This window comes from Zootoca vivipara, chromosome 5 (genome assembly GCF_963506605.1).
Source record: "Zootoca vivipara chromosome 5, rZooViv1.1, whole genome shotgun sequence".
In the NCBI taxonomy this organism is placed as follows: domain Eukaryota; kingdom Metazoa; phylum Chordata; class Lepidosauria; order Squamata; family Lacertidae; genus Zootoca; species Zootoca vivipara.
This window is the reverse complement of record NC_083280.1, coordinates 78,135,584-78,151,847: the sequence shown is the minus strand read 5'-3', so window position 1 is coordinate 78,151,847 and position 16,264 is coordinate 78,135,584. Positions and strand designations below refer to the sequence as shown.

Sequence of the window (16,264 nt, the reverse complement as noted above, 5' to 3'; positions counted from 1 at the left end):
AGTGGTCAGGGATGATGGGAATTGTAGTCCAAAACATCTGGAGGGCCGAAGTTTGGCGATGCCTGGTCTAGGACTGCCATGCCAACCCCACTTACCTGGGAATAAGCCCCACTGAATTCAGTAGGCCATTATTCTGTGTAGACAAAGCTAGGGCTCTTCTGTGAGGCAGAGTTAGGCTAAACTCCATTGTTACTTGAGATTTATGTTGGAACTAAATGCTTGCATCTGCGTGGTCATATGAAGCCTAGGCTGTACACAAATGAGAGGAATACTCTGGTGAAATAATAGTCACTCTGAATCTACATAAGCATCAAACCAGGAACGGATTTATTTCTTATCCATATTGCAACAGTAACTGTTGTAAAGACCAACAGCACATCCCTGTTTTGTTTTCCCCCCTCTGTGAACTATAATTTTCAGAACTTACCGGTAATGGCAGGTGACTGCTGTCACTTGCTTGTATTGTGGGGATTTTGGAAAAGGTTGCACAGAGAGCTCATTTCTCATAATACTGTACTCAGTCCCTGTCCATGCACCAACTGGCCCTTTAAGAAGGAAGCTGCTTTAGGCTTTCGGAAGAGTCAGAACATCTAGCCAAAAAAAGAAAGAAAAGGAGAGAGATTGTCACTTGGAGTTTGCTAGTAGGGGAGGCAGAGCCTAGGCTAGTCTGCTGCTTTAAAGATGGCAACACCACACTCTCTCCCTGAAGGTTTCACTGAAGTTGAAGTGTTTGGTTTGGGCACCCTGATGATGGCAGAAGGTAAGCTGGGATGAAGGGTGGTGGGGTCAGAGAATTCTTAGATCAGATCAGACCTTCTTGCTGTTTCATTGCTCAAGCAAAAAAACTGTGGTTTGAAGAAGAAGGGGAAAAGATTATATATAACCACACAACACTTTCAATAGAGCAGTATAGGCTTCAGGGTAAATCTTGTTTCTATGGCTACGCCATTGTTCATTATGCCTTTATGAAACAGGGCAGAGGTTGCTTGCGAAGCATGTTATGCAACAAGACTATTGAGGAGCAAAAGTTAAGTTTGTTGTTTTGAAGGATTCCATTAATGTTTCTGTTCCTTATGGACTTAAAAGGTGGTTTTGTATTTAGGACTGAGGATTCATACAAATGGTTCATATCTTAGTGTTTATTCTGAAACTCATCGCTTTCCATTTGTGCTCATCTTTTTTTCCCCTGACAAGGTTATGTAACAGAATCTTGTATACTTGAATGGAAATGCCCAAAATAGGCTGAGGGACACATCATTCAACAGTACTGGATTTTAAGCATGTCTTGCTCACAAAAGAAAAACCTGCCTCAAAAGTCCAGCTAAATGGACTTTGCCTCTACTTCTTCTTCACATAACTTGTAGGAATTTCAACAGACTGTGCAAATGCATTTGAATTAGTAATAAAATAGCTGGGGGTCTCAGCTTCACAGACAGTTGTGCTAGTGATAAATTAGCAAGCACCCTAGTTGAGAATTCTGATCCTTTTTGTTATTTATAGTTTCATTTTTATACTTCGGCTGGAACCTGTTAAGTTTTGTACCATTTTTTTTTACTGTGCCTTTTAATGTTGTTACTAAAAACATAATTGCCTGCTGACTTTTAAAATAATATAAAATAAGGCAATCTGGTAAAAAAAATTAAACAGTTCCCAAGGAATGAAAAATTCAAAGAATTAAAAAAATGCATCTGTTTCACTGAAATCTGTCACTTTGTAGCTGAAGTATACTCCATGTGTGATGATTCTATGCATATGAAATTTGATGGTAGCATATATCATTGTCAAGCAAAAAAATATGCTTTCATTCCTGCTGATGTATTTTGGTCCTATTCTAATGGTCAGTAAGAACTGTTCAACTCTTTGACTGGGGAAAATATTTGACCTCCAATCCAGGAATGAGTTGTGTGGATGACTGATACATTTACATCACAAATCTGTAAATTTGCAGCCGGAAGTAAGCCCCTTTGAGTTTGAAGGGACTTATTGCCAGGTAGGTGTATTTAAGGTTGCAGCCAGTCTTAGTAAAAATATGTTGGTGGTGGGTTTTCAAGGGATTATCTCCGTAGGAAAAAGAGCAATGTAGGTTGGATGTCCATCGCTGAAGTTTTGTAATAAATGTAGGGCACGATCCAGTCAGTTTCATTGATATCCATGGCATAAAACCAAGCACATGCATTTAACTCTCTTGTTTAAATCAATGGGAATTAAAATTACTTAACGCTGGCTACATCATGTCTTAAGGTGGAATTCAGTGTTGCTCTAAATGCAATCATTTCTGTTGGCCAGGTGGAACAATTTCCCCTCTCCCCACCCCAACATGCTGTTCTGGGTGTTCTCCGGACTCCTCAGAGCTGATGGGGGGGGCAGATTTGGGGAAGCATGGGAAGTGAGGGGGGAAGCCCTGTTGCGCTAACAGGACCCATGGCACTGGCTCCCGCTAGCTCTATTTAGTTGAATCTGGCCCCTTGATTATAACCATCCAGCAGTATAATGGATGTCACATAAAGTAGCAGGAATGGAGTGGGGGGGAGCGTGGGGGGAGCGCACCGCCCCCGGCAGCGCAATCCTGGTGGGGTGGCATCACAGCTGCCCCCACCTGTGCTGGGCACCATGCCCCCACAGGTGACATGCCACACCCCCAGGACACGCGCCAGCCCCACCCCCGCCTACTCTCCACTCCCCGGTGCCAGAGCATGAAGCTCCACCACTGATCAGGCACGTCCAACAGGTAGATCACTGGACATCTGTGGTAGGATCACAGTAACTCTCCCCCCTTCCCCCCAAAAAGCTTTGGCTCCCACCGAAAAAGCTCAGCAACTTTGACCTGAACCCCCAAAAAGGGGGTAGATCACTGGCAGTTTTTAATTCTGTGAGTAGATTGCATTCTCTTGGGAGTTGGCCACCCCTGATCTATATAATCTATTATATATAATTATTTATCTTTTTAATCTGCATAATATAATTCTTCATTTATTTGTCATGATTGTTTGCTGAACATGTTTAGATTTTTTATAAAAAAAATTAAAATATTAAAGTATTTTAATTAATTAAAGTATGAAAATAATAGACTGGAATCTATTGTAACCCAAATTGGTGTCTTGGAAAATGAATTTAATTTGTTCCCCTTTTTAATAAACTGAGAAAAACAGGGGTGTGCTAGAGATACACAGACAGATGCTGTCTGGGGCTAGTGTGAATTTTAGTCTAAAACTTCTGGACGGCACCAGGTTGGGAAAGGCTGTAATTCCTAACTGGGTTACTAACAGTTGGCTGTTGTTTGGCAAGGAACAGATGCAAATAAGGAAAACACTATGCTATTTTTATAATTAAAAAATGCAAGTAAAAGCAAAGAACTGAATGACGCATGATGCAGGAAAACTGCAAATGTGTTTTGCCAAAGTTATTGTGTTTAAATTTAAAAACAGCGCTGGGTGGTAAAGCCCGTTTTGCATTGGAGCCATGATGAGGGAGTGAGGTTAACCCTTTCCTCCTTCTGATATTTGTCCCATATTTTGTTCTTTCTTTTGAGCAGTTATCTTAGTTGGGTGTGTGCATGCAAAACTCTCCTGCACTAACTAGAAGAATAGCATTGGACACAACCCCTTATTTTTATGCAAATCAAATTGCCCCATGTTTCAATTTGATTCCTAATTCTTCTCTCTAGCTGTAGTTAATTGTCATAACTAGTGTAAGCCAACTCTGATTGTATATATATGGCCCAACATCTTCATGGCAGATTTAGAACAACGTTTCCTAAACTCCTACCCACTCAAACCTCTCTTGTACCTGCGATACATTGATGATATTTTTATTATCTGGACACATGGTCAACAGACCCTGGACACCTTCCACCAGACATTCAATGACTTTCACTCCACCATCAACCTAACGATGAACCAATCTATGCAAGAAATACATTTTTTTGGACGCTACTGTGCAATAAAAATACAGGATGGGCATATAGACACCACCTTATACTGTAAACCAGACAGGGCTGGATGTAAGGCAAGCCCAGGTGGCGCAGGGCGCGGTGGGAAATGGGGCGGGGGGGCGCTGGAGCGATCTTCGCACCACGGCGCCAGGGCGCCAGATATGCTTAAGACGGCCCTGGCCAACAGTGCCCTTCAGCTCTCTATATAGGCAAACAGGCCAAACCCTACGCCAAAGGATAAATGGACATAAATCTGACATCAGGAATCACAAGACAGAGAAACCAGTAGGAGACCACTTCAATCTCCCAGCTACATCTCAAAGTAGCTGTCTTATTACAAAAAAAAAATTCAGAAATAGACTGGAAAGAGAAGTTGCTAAACTGCAACTTATCACCAAACTTAAAACCATGGAGAGACCTGGTCTGAATAAAGACATTGGATTCTTATCTCATTATACATGATAAAGCTTTCTTTAGCTATCTCACCCCTTGTTTTTTCCTGTAAGACCAATTGCAGTCGTTAACAGTCATCAACGGGTTTTCACACCTATCAGCCAATCACCCATTCCCACCACCCTTCTGAGTAATACCCCCCCTCACTATATATAAGGGTCTGGTGGCTTCTGTTTCAGTGTATCTGAAGAAGTGTGCATGCACATGAAAGCTCATACCAGTGACAAACTTAGTTGGTCCTACTGGAAGGATTTTTTTTATTTTGTTTCAACTACGCCACACCAACACAGCTACCTACCTGTATAAATAGATACAGGGATACAAAATTAATTATGTGAGCAAGAAAAGTTGGGGCATTGTTGAATGCTTGGTGGTATGGTTGGTGTAGTTTGTTCTGGTCCATCTGAGTCCAAGCGTGAGAGAAAGTTATAAAACAACGCTTTTAAACCTGTGCTTGTTTTCAGCACTGCTTGGATTTTCTCTGAATTTGCTGACCATCATCTCTTTCTGGAAAATCAAATCACTTCGAACGCCTGGCAACTTTCTGGTTTTCAACCTTGCACTGTCCGACTGTGGAATCTGCGCCAATGCATTCATTGCAGCTTTCTCTAGTTTCTTAAGGTAGATTTTATTTATTCATTTATTCAAGAATATAATGCGCCTTTCCACTTTTTTTAAAAAAAAGTGCTAATGACAATGGATGTGTTTTATCTGTCCTTTTAAACCCCTGATAGACTAATGTGTTTCAGAGGTGTGATGTTCCCGCATGCTGCTTCGCAAAATAAATTAGGGTGCTACAATGTCTGAACATACAAAATTCAAAATTCTATATCATAGAAGCTCCCAGTCTTGTTAAATTGACCATTCCTATACTTGGGGTTAGCTCCTGGTAAGAATGGGGTTGCCAGACTCAATAGTGGACAGGACTTCTGTGCCTTTAATTGCCCTGCTCTCTTTTGGGTCTGTAAACCTTAAAGAGAAACCAGCAGACCCTTTGTTTAATTTCCAAGCAAAGGGGCTGCTGGTTTCTCTTTAAGGTTTCCAGACTCAAAAGAGAGCAGGGCAATTAAAGGCACAGACGTCCTGTCCACTATTGAGTCTGGCAACGCTAGGTAAGAAGTGTCAATGTGCAGTGAGTCAGGAGAGAATGGAGCGATGCACCCAGATTCCATACCGTTTGCACAGCAGGTACATCTTCTTGCTTAAATCTGCAAGCTCACACAGCTGTATCATCTTTCCTGATGTGAATAAGTTGGTCGTCTTCCACAAGCAGGCAGATCACTGCCTTTGCTTGCCTCTTCTCTTTGGCCCAGCTTTTCAGGGTTGTCGGTAGGTTTGTCTGTGCTCAGCACTTTCCACAGGTGGGTTTCCAGTAGGATTTGTAGTTTGGATTTCCATAGCGGGTTGTTCCCGTCGCTCAGCTTTTCAGTGCCCAATTTCCAACCTGAACTGCTTCCCGTTTTCCCTGCTTCGGGTTTACTTTCCTTTTCTCTCGGAGCCAGGCTCGCTTGGGAATTATAGGGACAGAACTACCTAGATCGTATAGAAATTTATTTATTTATGCTACTACAGCAGCAAAAATGCTACTTGCCCCAAAGTGGAAAGACTGAAGACAGGGTGCCAGCGTTCTGTCCCCGTTGAAGTTGAAGTTGAAGAGCTGCTATTTCGCCCCCGACAGGGCCAATTTAATGGGGTTGGTGGATAGCCCACTCCCTGAACACAGTTTTCTGGGCTTCCTCAGTAGTCTCGAGCCATTAATGTATCTATTAGTGCTAACTACGTAATAATAATCCAAACAAAATCTCATTAGAACCATCATAATACATTTCTAAATGTTCAATTAAATACAATTAAATAAAAATTAATACAAAAGGTCATAATTATATACTTACATGTAGTTATAGAAACAATTTCTTGGCTTAAGCATAAAGAACTGAATAGCTTGGCAAAAAATCCCACAATGAGAGTATATATATCTGTAATCAAACATGGCTACCTTGCTAAGCTATTTAGTTTGATTTTTTTCCAGATAAATTGTAAACAGATAAAAACATTAGCAGAATTATTGTAATAACCCGCAGTTTCACAAGAGTATATATTTACAGTAGATAATTAAAGAGCAAGTGAAATTAATTTGGATATGCAGAAGATATTAAAAATAAATAAATTTCGGGAACTGCAGAAAGAGGGGGAAGGAAGTCCAATTCTGAAATGTTTTATTTTATTTCATTTTATTTTGCTTTTTAAATGCTTTATTGGTTTTTTTAAAAAAAATAACAAACCAAAAGTTTAATCAACATAAAGAAAATAAAGTAATGATATTTGTTACATCACATCACAGTATGATATTCTTACATTTCTGATGAGTTCCCATCACCCTATCATGTACTTTCCACTTAAGCTATCTAGCGTATTATATATTTTCATTTTCATTTATTAATTTTCATCGATGTTATATTCTCTTATAATTTTCATACCACAGGAATCATTTAAAGCCTGCCACTGACGTCATATTATTACAGTAATCCTTAATATATATATTATACATGTCCCATTTCCTAATAAATGTTCGATCACAATTTTGAAGTGTTAAATTGATTGTAAAACTAATAAAATGTATAAACTTGAAAGGTATAAATAAAAACTTTTTTAAAAAAAGAGCCACACTTGCTTGTGACAGCAATAGTGTTTCTGAGCCCATAACCAGTTAGCAGAGTGATTGGAATAAAGAGAAAAAGAAATGGATAATACTTTATTGAGGGTAAAATCTTCTTCTTCTTTGGCAATCACTTGTAGCTGAGTAAGATTGTCTTCCATAAACACGGTTTTAACAATGGGTCCTTAAGTGACTGTGGAGGCCAATTCTGAATCCACACGTCGTTCCACAGTGGGGACATTGGTTTCCAGGCAGAAGTTGATCACGGTGTGGATTTGCCAAGCGTGCCTTCCTCTTAGCACGTTTCTCCATTGCATCCTGAGATCGAGTTTCTTCAAAGCCCATGACACCTTTGATAAAGGCTGGTCTCCAACTGCTAAAGTAAACAAGAGCAGGGTATAACCTGAGGAGAAATATACAGAGATTTGTCTTTTCTTCAGCCAGACCTGCACAGAGGAGAAGTTGCTTCAGAGCCGCTTTTCCCTGGCAAACACCACTAACTGTCAAATCTCAAATGTCTTCCCCGCTTGCAATTCTTTCTCAACCGACTGGAACAGGCATCCCCAAACTTCGGCCCTCCAGATGTTTTGGACTACAATTCCCATCTTCCCCGACCACTGGTCCTGTTAGCAAGGGATCATGGGAGTTGTAGTCCAAAACATCTGGAGGGCCGCAGTTTGGGAATGCCTGGACTGGAACCTCCAGCCACTCAGAGACTGCTGTGAGCCAGAACAGAAACAGAATTAACCCCTTAATTCACACACTGAATGTTCCCTGCCGTTGTACTTCCAACAACACGAGCATAAAAGATACAGCATGAGTGAACCCACATAACTCTGGTGATGCCCACTTTGCCTTCCTATCAGGGCTGGCAAGATGAGGAAACTGCCTCAGGTGGCAAGAATGCATTGCCCACGCTGCACTCCTACTTGTTCCCAAAGTAAATCTTTATTTCCCCCGTGTTCCTGATATAGGTCTTCCCTCAGCCCTTCTTCCCTGGTGGGTGGGTGGAGCCATTTTGTGGTTCACCTCAGGTGGCAAAATGTCTTGGTCAGGCCCTGCTTCCTATCCAGGAAAGGCGTGAGATCAGTGTCCTGATCACCCCACCTATGGCAGGTTCCAATGTTTTCACTTATCTTTTTTCAGATACTGGCCCTATGGCTCTGATGGTTGCCAGATTCATGGATTTCAAGGCTTTTTGACAGCACTGACTAGCATTAACTCTGCAGCTTCCATTGCCTGGGACCGATATCATCAATACTGCAGTAGTAAGTACTAGCCTGATATTTGTATAGATCTAGATCAGGCACCCCCAAACTCGGCCCTCCAGATGTTTTGGGACTACAACTGCCATCATCCCTAGCGAACAGGACCAGTGGTCAGGGATGATGGGAATTGTAGTCCCAAAACATCTGGTGGGCCGAGTTTGGGGGTGCCTGATCTAGATCTTTAGTTCACTGTAAATTAGAACCACCCTGGTTTACAAGAAGGAGAGCTGTTGTAAAAGTATTGCAAATTGGTATGGAAACATGACAAATAAAATGTTTAAGAATTTTAAAAGAAGTTTGCTGGTCGGTGGTGGGAAGTGGAATGAAGTTTCGCCACTTTAGCACAAAGACCTCCCCCCCCCCTGTGCAGCAGGACTTTCTCCCCATCTTCTGTCTTTGCGTGCCCCCCTCGTTCCCTTCCTGAAATCTCCTCCAGAGAACGGGGGGAACCCAGGACAGTTTGGGGACATGCCGGGCCAAGGGCACATGAGGAGAGGAGAGTGAGGGGAAGTCCTTTTGCACAGGCAGAAATTGCATTAACCGGAAGACTTTATTTGATACAAACCTCCACCTTTACCTATCAGTTTAAATCATATGTGCTTTTAAAAAGCATCAGACATTTTTTGCGGTAGCTCTGAAACGGATGTTAGCATTCTGAGAGCATAATCTTCCATGAAATATTTCGGAAAATAACAAGAACTCTGGATGTGATGGTAGGCTTCCTTGGGGTGGTGCGGGAGGGGGGGGATGTTTGCATGTCTGGATTCTGGTAGATGCACCAGCTATATTGCACTTTTTAATTTTCCAGGGCTCGCTTTAATGCCCTCCCCTCAGCTTTCTTAGAGGGCAGATACAATAAGATACCGATCGAACAAAGATTATGCCCCTGTGATAATAATGAGATTGAATCCATTGGGCACGTTCTTTTATACTGTCCACTGTATCGCCATTCAAGAAAAGAGCTGATCAAACCGATACTGAGGAAATTACCCAGTAGCTCAGACGAGGCTTATACCAGACACCTCCTAAAGATTTCATAGAATCATAGAATCATAGAGTTGGAAGAGACCACAAGGGCCATCCAGTCCAACCCCCTGCCAAGCAGGAAACACCATCAAAGCATTCCTGACAGATGGCTGTCAAGCCTCTGCTTAAAGACCTCCAAAGAAGGAGACTCCACCACACTCCTTGGCAGCAAATTCCACTGCCGAACAGCTCTTACTGTCAGGAAGTTCTTCCTAATGTTGGAGACCACCAGGTCTCTTCCTAATGTTGGAGACCACCATCTTCCTAATTTGGAGACCACCAGGCCCGTTGCAAAGTTTTGTCTCATGGCGACAAGAATAAGACGAGCGGTGGTGTCAGCAATGACCAGCGATGGAGATCGAACTTTAATCCCTGAAGGAATGATAATAAGTAGCAGAGATCTATTAAATTAAAACTTTAAAACTTTAAAAGGCTAAAACTCAGTTTTAAATGTAAGCATCAATTCCGTGAATTGGATTGCAATTTATTTTATTTTATTTTTAAAAAATATATATATATTTTTATTAATTTTCCAATTAAAACCAATTATATCACATTCATTATTTCAAATTATACACATATATATCAATCAAACCGAATGTTATGCCAAATCATCTAGAAATTTTTTTTGGGTTCCCATGCTTCAAGAAATTGGGGATTCCTCGCAACCGTCCACTGCCGTCTTTTTTCTAAAGTTCAAATCGTCTCTCCGAGTTCATAATAATCCAGATCTTTCCCTTACAGTCACATAGATGTTTTCCTCTTTCAACTGATTATTTCCCAGCTGCTGAGATAAATGTCAAACAAAGTTTCACAAATGTTCTTTCTCCTGTGTGAGTTAATCAGTCCAGCCTCCCCATAAATCTTCTTGGTCTGGAGCGTCCCTATTGCGTCGACTCTCAACACAAAGCAGCGCCATCTTAAAAAAACTCAAATCACTTTCGTTTTCTCTCATAGATTAACAATCTTTATAAAATTTACAGCTTTTCCAGGCAGAAGAACCAGACCTCACACCATGCATAGACTCTTGGTAAATTAATGGATCTCCTTGCCCTATAGCTGAACTTAGCTTCAGGTCGCTGCTCCAATTCAAAGTGCGTCACAACTCATAAATCCTCCGAACGCGTCCAGGCACTCCTCCCATCCAACTAGAGGGGGGCTTTTCTCGTCAGCAACTCCTCATCTTCAAAAAATATACTCAATAACAACAGTTTATAAAGTTCAACTCACACAGTCTTTTGCTTCTCTTTCACTCCAAACAAGCCAGGACATCACGTCTGGGAAGGTACGAAGTAACTCATATGAAAAAAAATAAAAAAGAAAGACTCGCTTCCCTTATCGCTCCGTCCCCATCAATCCTTCTTCCAGATGAAATACAGCCTTTAACTCCTCACCCTCAGCAGCATAGATTTCTCGGCAGTAAACAGCGCTTCTGCCCCTCCTTCTGAAGTATGTCCATAGATTTAAGCCTAATTATCTTCTTTAATCATGGAAATCCCCGCCATGCAGATTAGCGTCCGGGAGTCCTGGCCCTCGTAAGTGCTTCAGCCCAAGCTCCCCCCACTCCATAAACAGTCGGAGTGGGTCTGGGGGCATCGCGGGCCAGCGGCCCCTCACCGTAACCCCCGGAGAGGGTAGGGGGTTGCCATTTACTCCCCTAGCAACCGCCAAATTCCTTACGAAGGTCAGAGGGATGGAAAACAGGTCCGCCATTCCTGCAGGCGGAAACCGGAACCGCAATTTATTTTATTTTTTAACATAATTCAATCTCCAATTTGTTATAACTTGCTTTCTGGTCTTTGACCATAATAAAGATACTTTGGCCTTGACTTGCAATCTTCCAAGGTAGAGGAGATGCTTTTCTGGCCTGGAGAGCAGGAAACATGAGGAACACCTGCTTCCTCTTCATTCTGCCACATTACAAGTCCAAAGCATGAAAGTGGGACAGTATATTCTTGGGCATGGCAGGAAAATGCCTGTAGAACAGGGCTTATGATGCAAGACTATTGTTATGAGACATTGTAATTGTCTCGTGCACCAGTAGGGAAGACCGTGTTATCTCTACCTTAAATTGGATTCAGTTGCCCATGAACAATTTAAAGTCAGAATTTTAAAAATTATCTTGTCCTAAGTATCCATCTTGAGTCAATCTAAAGCAGCCTTCATTGGAGTGTAGAAAAACAGATATTGGAATTTTTAGAAATATCCAAAATAAGATGCACTTCATGAAGGTTGGCTTTTTCTTTCACCATCCATTGTCTTAAAGCAGTGTTTCCCAACCTTGTGCCTCCAGATGTTTTGGGACTACAACTCCCATCATCCCTAGCTAGCAAGACCAGTGGTCAGGAATGATGGGAATTGTAGTCCCAAAACATCTGGAGGCACAAGGTTGGGAAACACTGTCTTAAAGAATAAACTTCCCGTTTCACCATAAATTAGTCACTCCTTTCTCTAACCACGGCCTACTCTCTCAATAGAAACCCCTGGTCAATTGACTCAGAGTTGCTGTTTTTATTTCCATTCCAAGTTTATGAATCTGATTTCTTCTCATTTACAGGAAGTAAGCTACAGTGGGGCTCCGTGATTTCCTTGGTGATCTTTATATGGCTTTTTGCTGCCTTTTGGGCTGTGATGCCTCTTCTAGGATGGGGTGAATATGACTACGAGCCTCTAAGAACATGTTGCACATTGGACTATAGCAAAGGAGACAGGTGTGTTTGGTCTAGGCATTTCTGATGCGTGAACATATACGTGTGGCTTTTTTTAAAAAAAATATTAAGAGGCTCAACTAGTAAAAATGAATTTTAAAGACAAACATATACATGGCAGTGGCAAAAGGTTGCCTGGCATAATATCCCTCTTGTGCTGCTAAAACGCAGCCATCCTTGGACATTTGCACTTCTCTGAATGGTGTAGTGCAGTTCTCCAGCCATGTATCATGTACAAAAACGCACATGCTGCGGTAAAATGTGCATTAAACACACACGTTGGTGACAATCACTTGCAAAAATGCATTAGGGGAAATTACTTTGCAAAAAAATTAAATTATATATGAGGCGAAACTGAATTAAACATCATGCATATTCAAGGCATTTTGCAGTGAAACGCTGGTGGATTTTCATGAGGTTGTTTTTTTTATAAAAAAAACAACTTTGCAAGATAATGTGGAGAACTGAACTTAAGACTAGAAAAATGAGAAACTGAGAGAAACTGAAATTGATGGATTTTTCCATCCCTGTGCCTCACCTGCTAATCTTATTGTGCCTCCTAAGAAATCAGGTAGCCCACCAGAAAGAGTCATCCTACAGAACTATTATTATATTTAACACAGAGAGCTGCCCCTTAAGATGTTTTGCTAAACCTAATTGAATATATGATTTCTCTCCTAAGTGGTTTTTAATATCAAGTATATAACATTGCAAACAGAATGACAGATCTGTGTCCTTTCCTCTCTCCCCTCCCCTGCTCCAGGAATTATATTTCCTATCTTATTCCTCTGGCCCTTTTCTATTTCTTGATTCCGGTCTTCATCATGCTAACAGCCTATCAATCGATAGATCAGAAATTCAAGAAAACAGGACAGTTCAAGGTAAGAAAATAGCCTGGCATTTAAAGGGTTGTACACAGCTTCCTTTCCCACTCAAGGAACCTTCTCCTATAGCTTGGTTATATAGTCTGATACACAAAAGAAGCAGTCTTTCAACTTCCTCATGGTTGCCATTTAAAGGGGGGGGGGAGATCTATTTGTGGCAAAGTGCTGGAAACATTTATTTTGTCTCAAAATCATGTGCTCCTGTTGTACCAAAAGGGTATTTTTGTTGGTTGTATCAATCTTAACTTTTTATATGGGTTTTATTTACGCAATACCACGTTCTCTGTTCTTGTTTTTTTCCCAGTTTAATACTGGTTTGCCAGTGAAATCTTTGGTCATCTGCTGGGGTCCCTACTCGCTTTTATGTTTCTATGCCGCGGTTGAAAACGTGACTTTCATCTCCCCCAAAATTCGAATGGTATGTAAAAATAGCCCGAGAGCACAAAGATCTTTCGTGCAATCCAGACTATTCTAAGCACTTGGTATCAATGGGAGAGTACAAGAAAGAACACCCAGAAGCCTGAGGCAGGGAGATGGGAGCATGCATCTCAATGACAGAGCTTATTCCTTGCATGCAGAATGCCAGGGCCGGCCCTACGTGCAGGCTGGGTGGCGCAGGGCACCACGGCACCGGCCCGCCAGGAGGGTGCCGCGAGCTGCGCCCGCCCGCTGGCCGGCCGGTCCGCCGGTCCGCCGCGCAGCTGCGCCCACCCATCCACCGTGCTGGGAAACGGGGTGGGAGGGCGCCGGAGAGAACTGGCGCACCACGGCGCCAGGGGCGCTTAAGACGGCCCTGCAAAATGCCCCAGGTTTAATTCCCTTGTGTCCCCAGATATGGCTAGAAATGTCCTGTCTGAAATCCTGTAGAACTGCTGGCAGTACTTAAGCTAGATGGATCAATGGTCTGCCATGGTATAAGGCAGGTTCCCATCCATCCTTTTCTTCTCCACCCACCCCCTCTGCTGTCTTCCCCCAAACACATTCCATTTTAGACTGTAAAATCCTTGGGAACAGGCCACTAACCTTTTGCCTAACTCTGCAAAGCACCGTATAAATGGATGGCAGTGGGGAAATAAACATCATCGCCCCCTGCCTGGCCACTGAGTCCAGGCAAAGAGGAGCACACCTGAGATCCTGGGGGAAATGTGCAGTACCTTGCTCTGCTGGTAGAGCCAAGAACGGCTGTGTGGGTCCAAGATTTAAGGAGCCCAAATGGAAGTGGCAGAACGTAGGAATAGAGAGAGAGTGGAAGAATGGGGGAGGTTGTCCCATCAGCCCCAGCTCTGTGAAAAACATGGCCGCTGTTAAAAGTTAGTTGCTGATCAGGGTACCACCCAGACCTCATACATTTCATTATGGAATTCTGTGTAAACGTGAACCCATCCTTATCTAACCTCCTTAAATGCTCTGCTTCCTAACAGATCCCCGCTGTTATTGCCAAAACCTCGCCAGCCGTGAATGCTTTGGTCTATGCTCTGGGGAACGAGAACTACAGAGGGGGAATATGGCAGTTCCTCACAGGACAGAAGATTGAGAAAGCTGAAGTTGATAACAAAACTAAGTAACACACTGTGGCGTTAAGCAAGGGCCTCTTCACACACTCTACATCCCTTAAATGTTCACCTAGGTTGGGTTTTGAAGTGCGCACTCGAAAATATTGTGACAAATTGGTGTTTGAAACCTCGTACATCCTACAGGCATGCTCGCCAGGGAGCCATGTTTAGCTGCGTACTCCTGTTGAGTATCCCACTCTGTGTCAGGCTTGTTACTGTGTAATGTGTGAAATGGTCCCAAATTGAGGCAGGCACAACTGCAGGCATCCAGTAGCAGAAACCACTTACTATGACTCCAATCGACTGCGGTCCCACACTAGAAAGGCTTTGCATTGTCTACCAGCAATTCTCGCATTACTGAAAGGACGTCGTGCAGATGTCGCTGCCGAACTTGCCTCTCCATCTGCCCCGTGCCATTTGCCAAGCAAGCTGCCTCTAACCTCTGCAGGTCACTCTCATTTTACATGTCACTCAAATGGACTGCAAGCTGCGAAGCACATTGTTTTGTTGTTGTTGTTGCAAGATGGAACTGCAGGAAACCAAGCAGGGAAAAAATTGTGGGGATCTGTTAAGGCTTCCTGCTTGTTTGTACATAGGGTATTTCTGGGTTGTTGAGAGATTAAGGCAGTATCCAGTATTTAGGCCACATGTTTATCCCTCTGTTTTCCTATTTGCATAAAATGGGTGTTTTCAAAAGGAGGGAATTGTTTCTCAAATTCTTACTGTTTCATGAATACCATTTATTTAAATCTGGCAACTGATGGAGGGATGCATGACTGGATCTCTCATCAGTCAAGCCTGCCAAATCAGTCTTCATTATGTAATGTGTTGTGCAGGTTTAATGCCTCTTATCTTAGCAATCTGCCTGGCAAGTTCTGCATTGCTATATTAATGTTGTGAGATGTATGTGATTTCAGTCAAAAGGCAGCCCCCCGACGCTAAGGCTGATACTGTTCCCACCCACAACCCCGGAATGTTTAATAACACAAAATGACTCTGTGTTATGCCAAAATTATGGTTTGGTGTTATGTCTGAAACTGCAACAGCTTACAAGCCGTAGTTTGTGAGGTGCTGCCAAAGTAGATTCCAAACTGTGGTTGGAAGCTGGTTTGCAGTAATTGTGGCTTTCTGCTATGTCTGAGGTCCTAGGCCACAGATTCCAGCATTGCTGGAGTTGAACATTCTTTAACCCCAGTTAGTGGAAATATAGGGACCCAGGTGGCGTTGTGGTTAAACCACTGAGCCTAGAGCTTGCTGATCAGAAGGTCGGCGGTTCAAATCCCTGTGACGGGGTGAGCTCCCGTTGCTCGGTCCCAGCTCCTGAGTTTTTTTTAAGGCCCAAGCATAATAAAAGATGGAGCAGCTAATCAAAACTATTTAGGCAGGTTATTATGATATAAAAGGCATTCCACCTCCTGGCACAAGCATATACATTGCCCCTTTCTCATATCAGCCTAGTTTTTGTTGAGGGCTCAGGTTGTACCACTGCAGACTTCAGGTAGGGCCTAATGTGACTGAACACCCTTCCATTCAAAAATTAATGCTCTCCAGATGAAAAGCTAGGTCTAACCAGGTCCAACTAGTGTTGGGATAGCTCAGTCAGTAGAGCTTGAGACGCTTAATCTCAGAGTCATGGGTTCAAGGCCCACATTGGGCACAAAGATCCCTGCATTGAAATGGGTTGGACTGGCTCATCCTTGTTGTCCCTTCCAACTCTACAATTCCATGATGCTATGATTCTATGATAGACAGCAAACCAGTTGCCTCTTCCCTGTGCCCTGGACC

At 42.6% G+C, this 16,264-nt stretch overlaps 1 protein-coding gene across 1 annotated transcript; it reads left to right on the top strand.

Moving 5' to 3' along the window:
• Nucleotides 1-666: 666 nt before the first annotated feature.
• Nucleotides 667-15,116, top strand: RGR (retinal G protein coupled receptor). The gene is made up of 7 exons (XM_035138166.2): nucleotides 667-760; nucleotides 4,849-5,005; nucleotides 8,187-8,308; nucleotides 11,892-12,045; nucleotides 12,806-12,923; nucleotides 13,231-13,344; nucleotides 14,348-15,116. The coding sequence occupies exons 1-7, from the start codon at nucleotides 682-684 to the stop codon at nucleotides 14,489-14,491; spliced, it is 888 nt and encodes a 295-aa protein (XP_034994057.1). The 5' UTR covers nucleotides 667-681; the 3' UTR covers nucleotides 14,492-15,116.
• The last annotated feature ends 1,148 nt before the right edge of the window (nucleotides 15,117-16,264 follow it).

What these genes read in the sequence shown, in the direction of transcription:
- RGR (XM_035138166.2), top strand. Translation starts at nt 682, where the DNA reads ATGGCAACACCACACTCTCTCCCTGAAGGTTTCACTGAAGTTGAAGTG. An exon ending in CACCCTGATGATGGCAGAAG is followed by an intron (nt 761 to 4,848) that starts GTAAGCTGGGAT and finishes GCTTGTTTTCAG; the next exon opens with CACTGCTTGGATTTTCTCTG. An exon ending in GACTATAGCAAAGGAGACAG is followed by an intron (nt 12,046 to 12,805) that starts GTGTGTTTGGTC and finishes CCCCTGCTCCAG; the next exon opens with GAATTATATTTCCTATCTTA.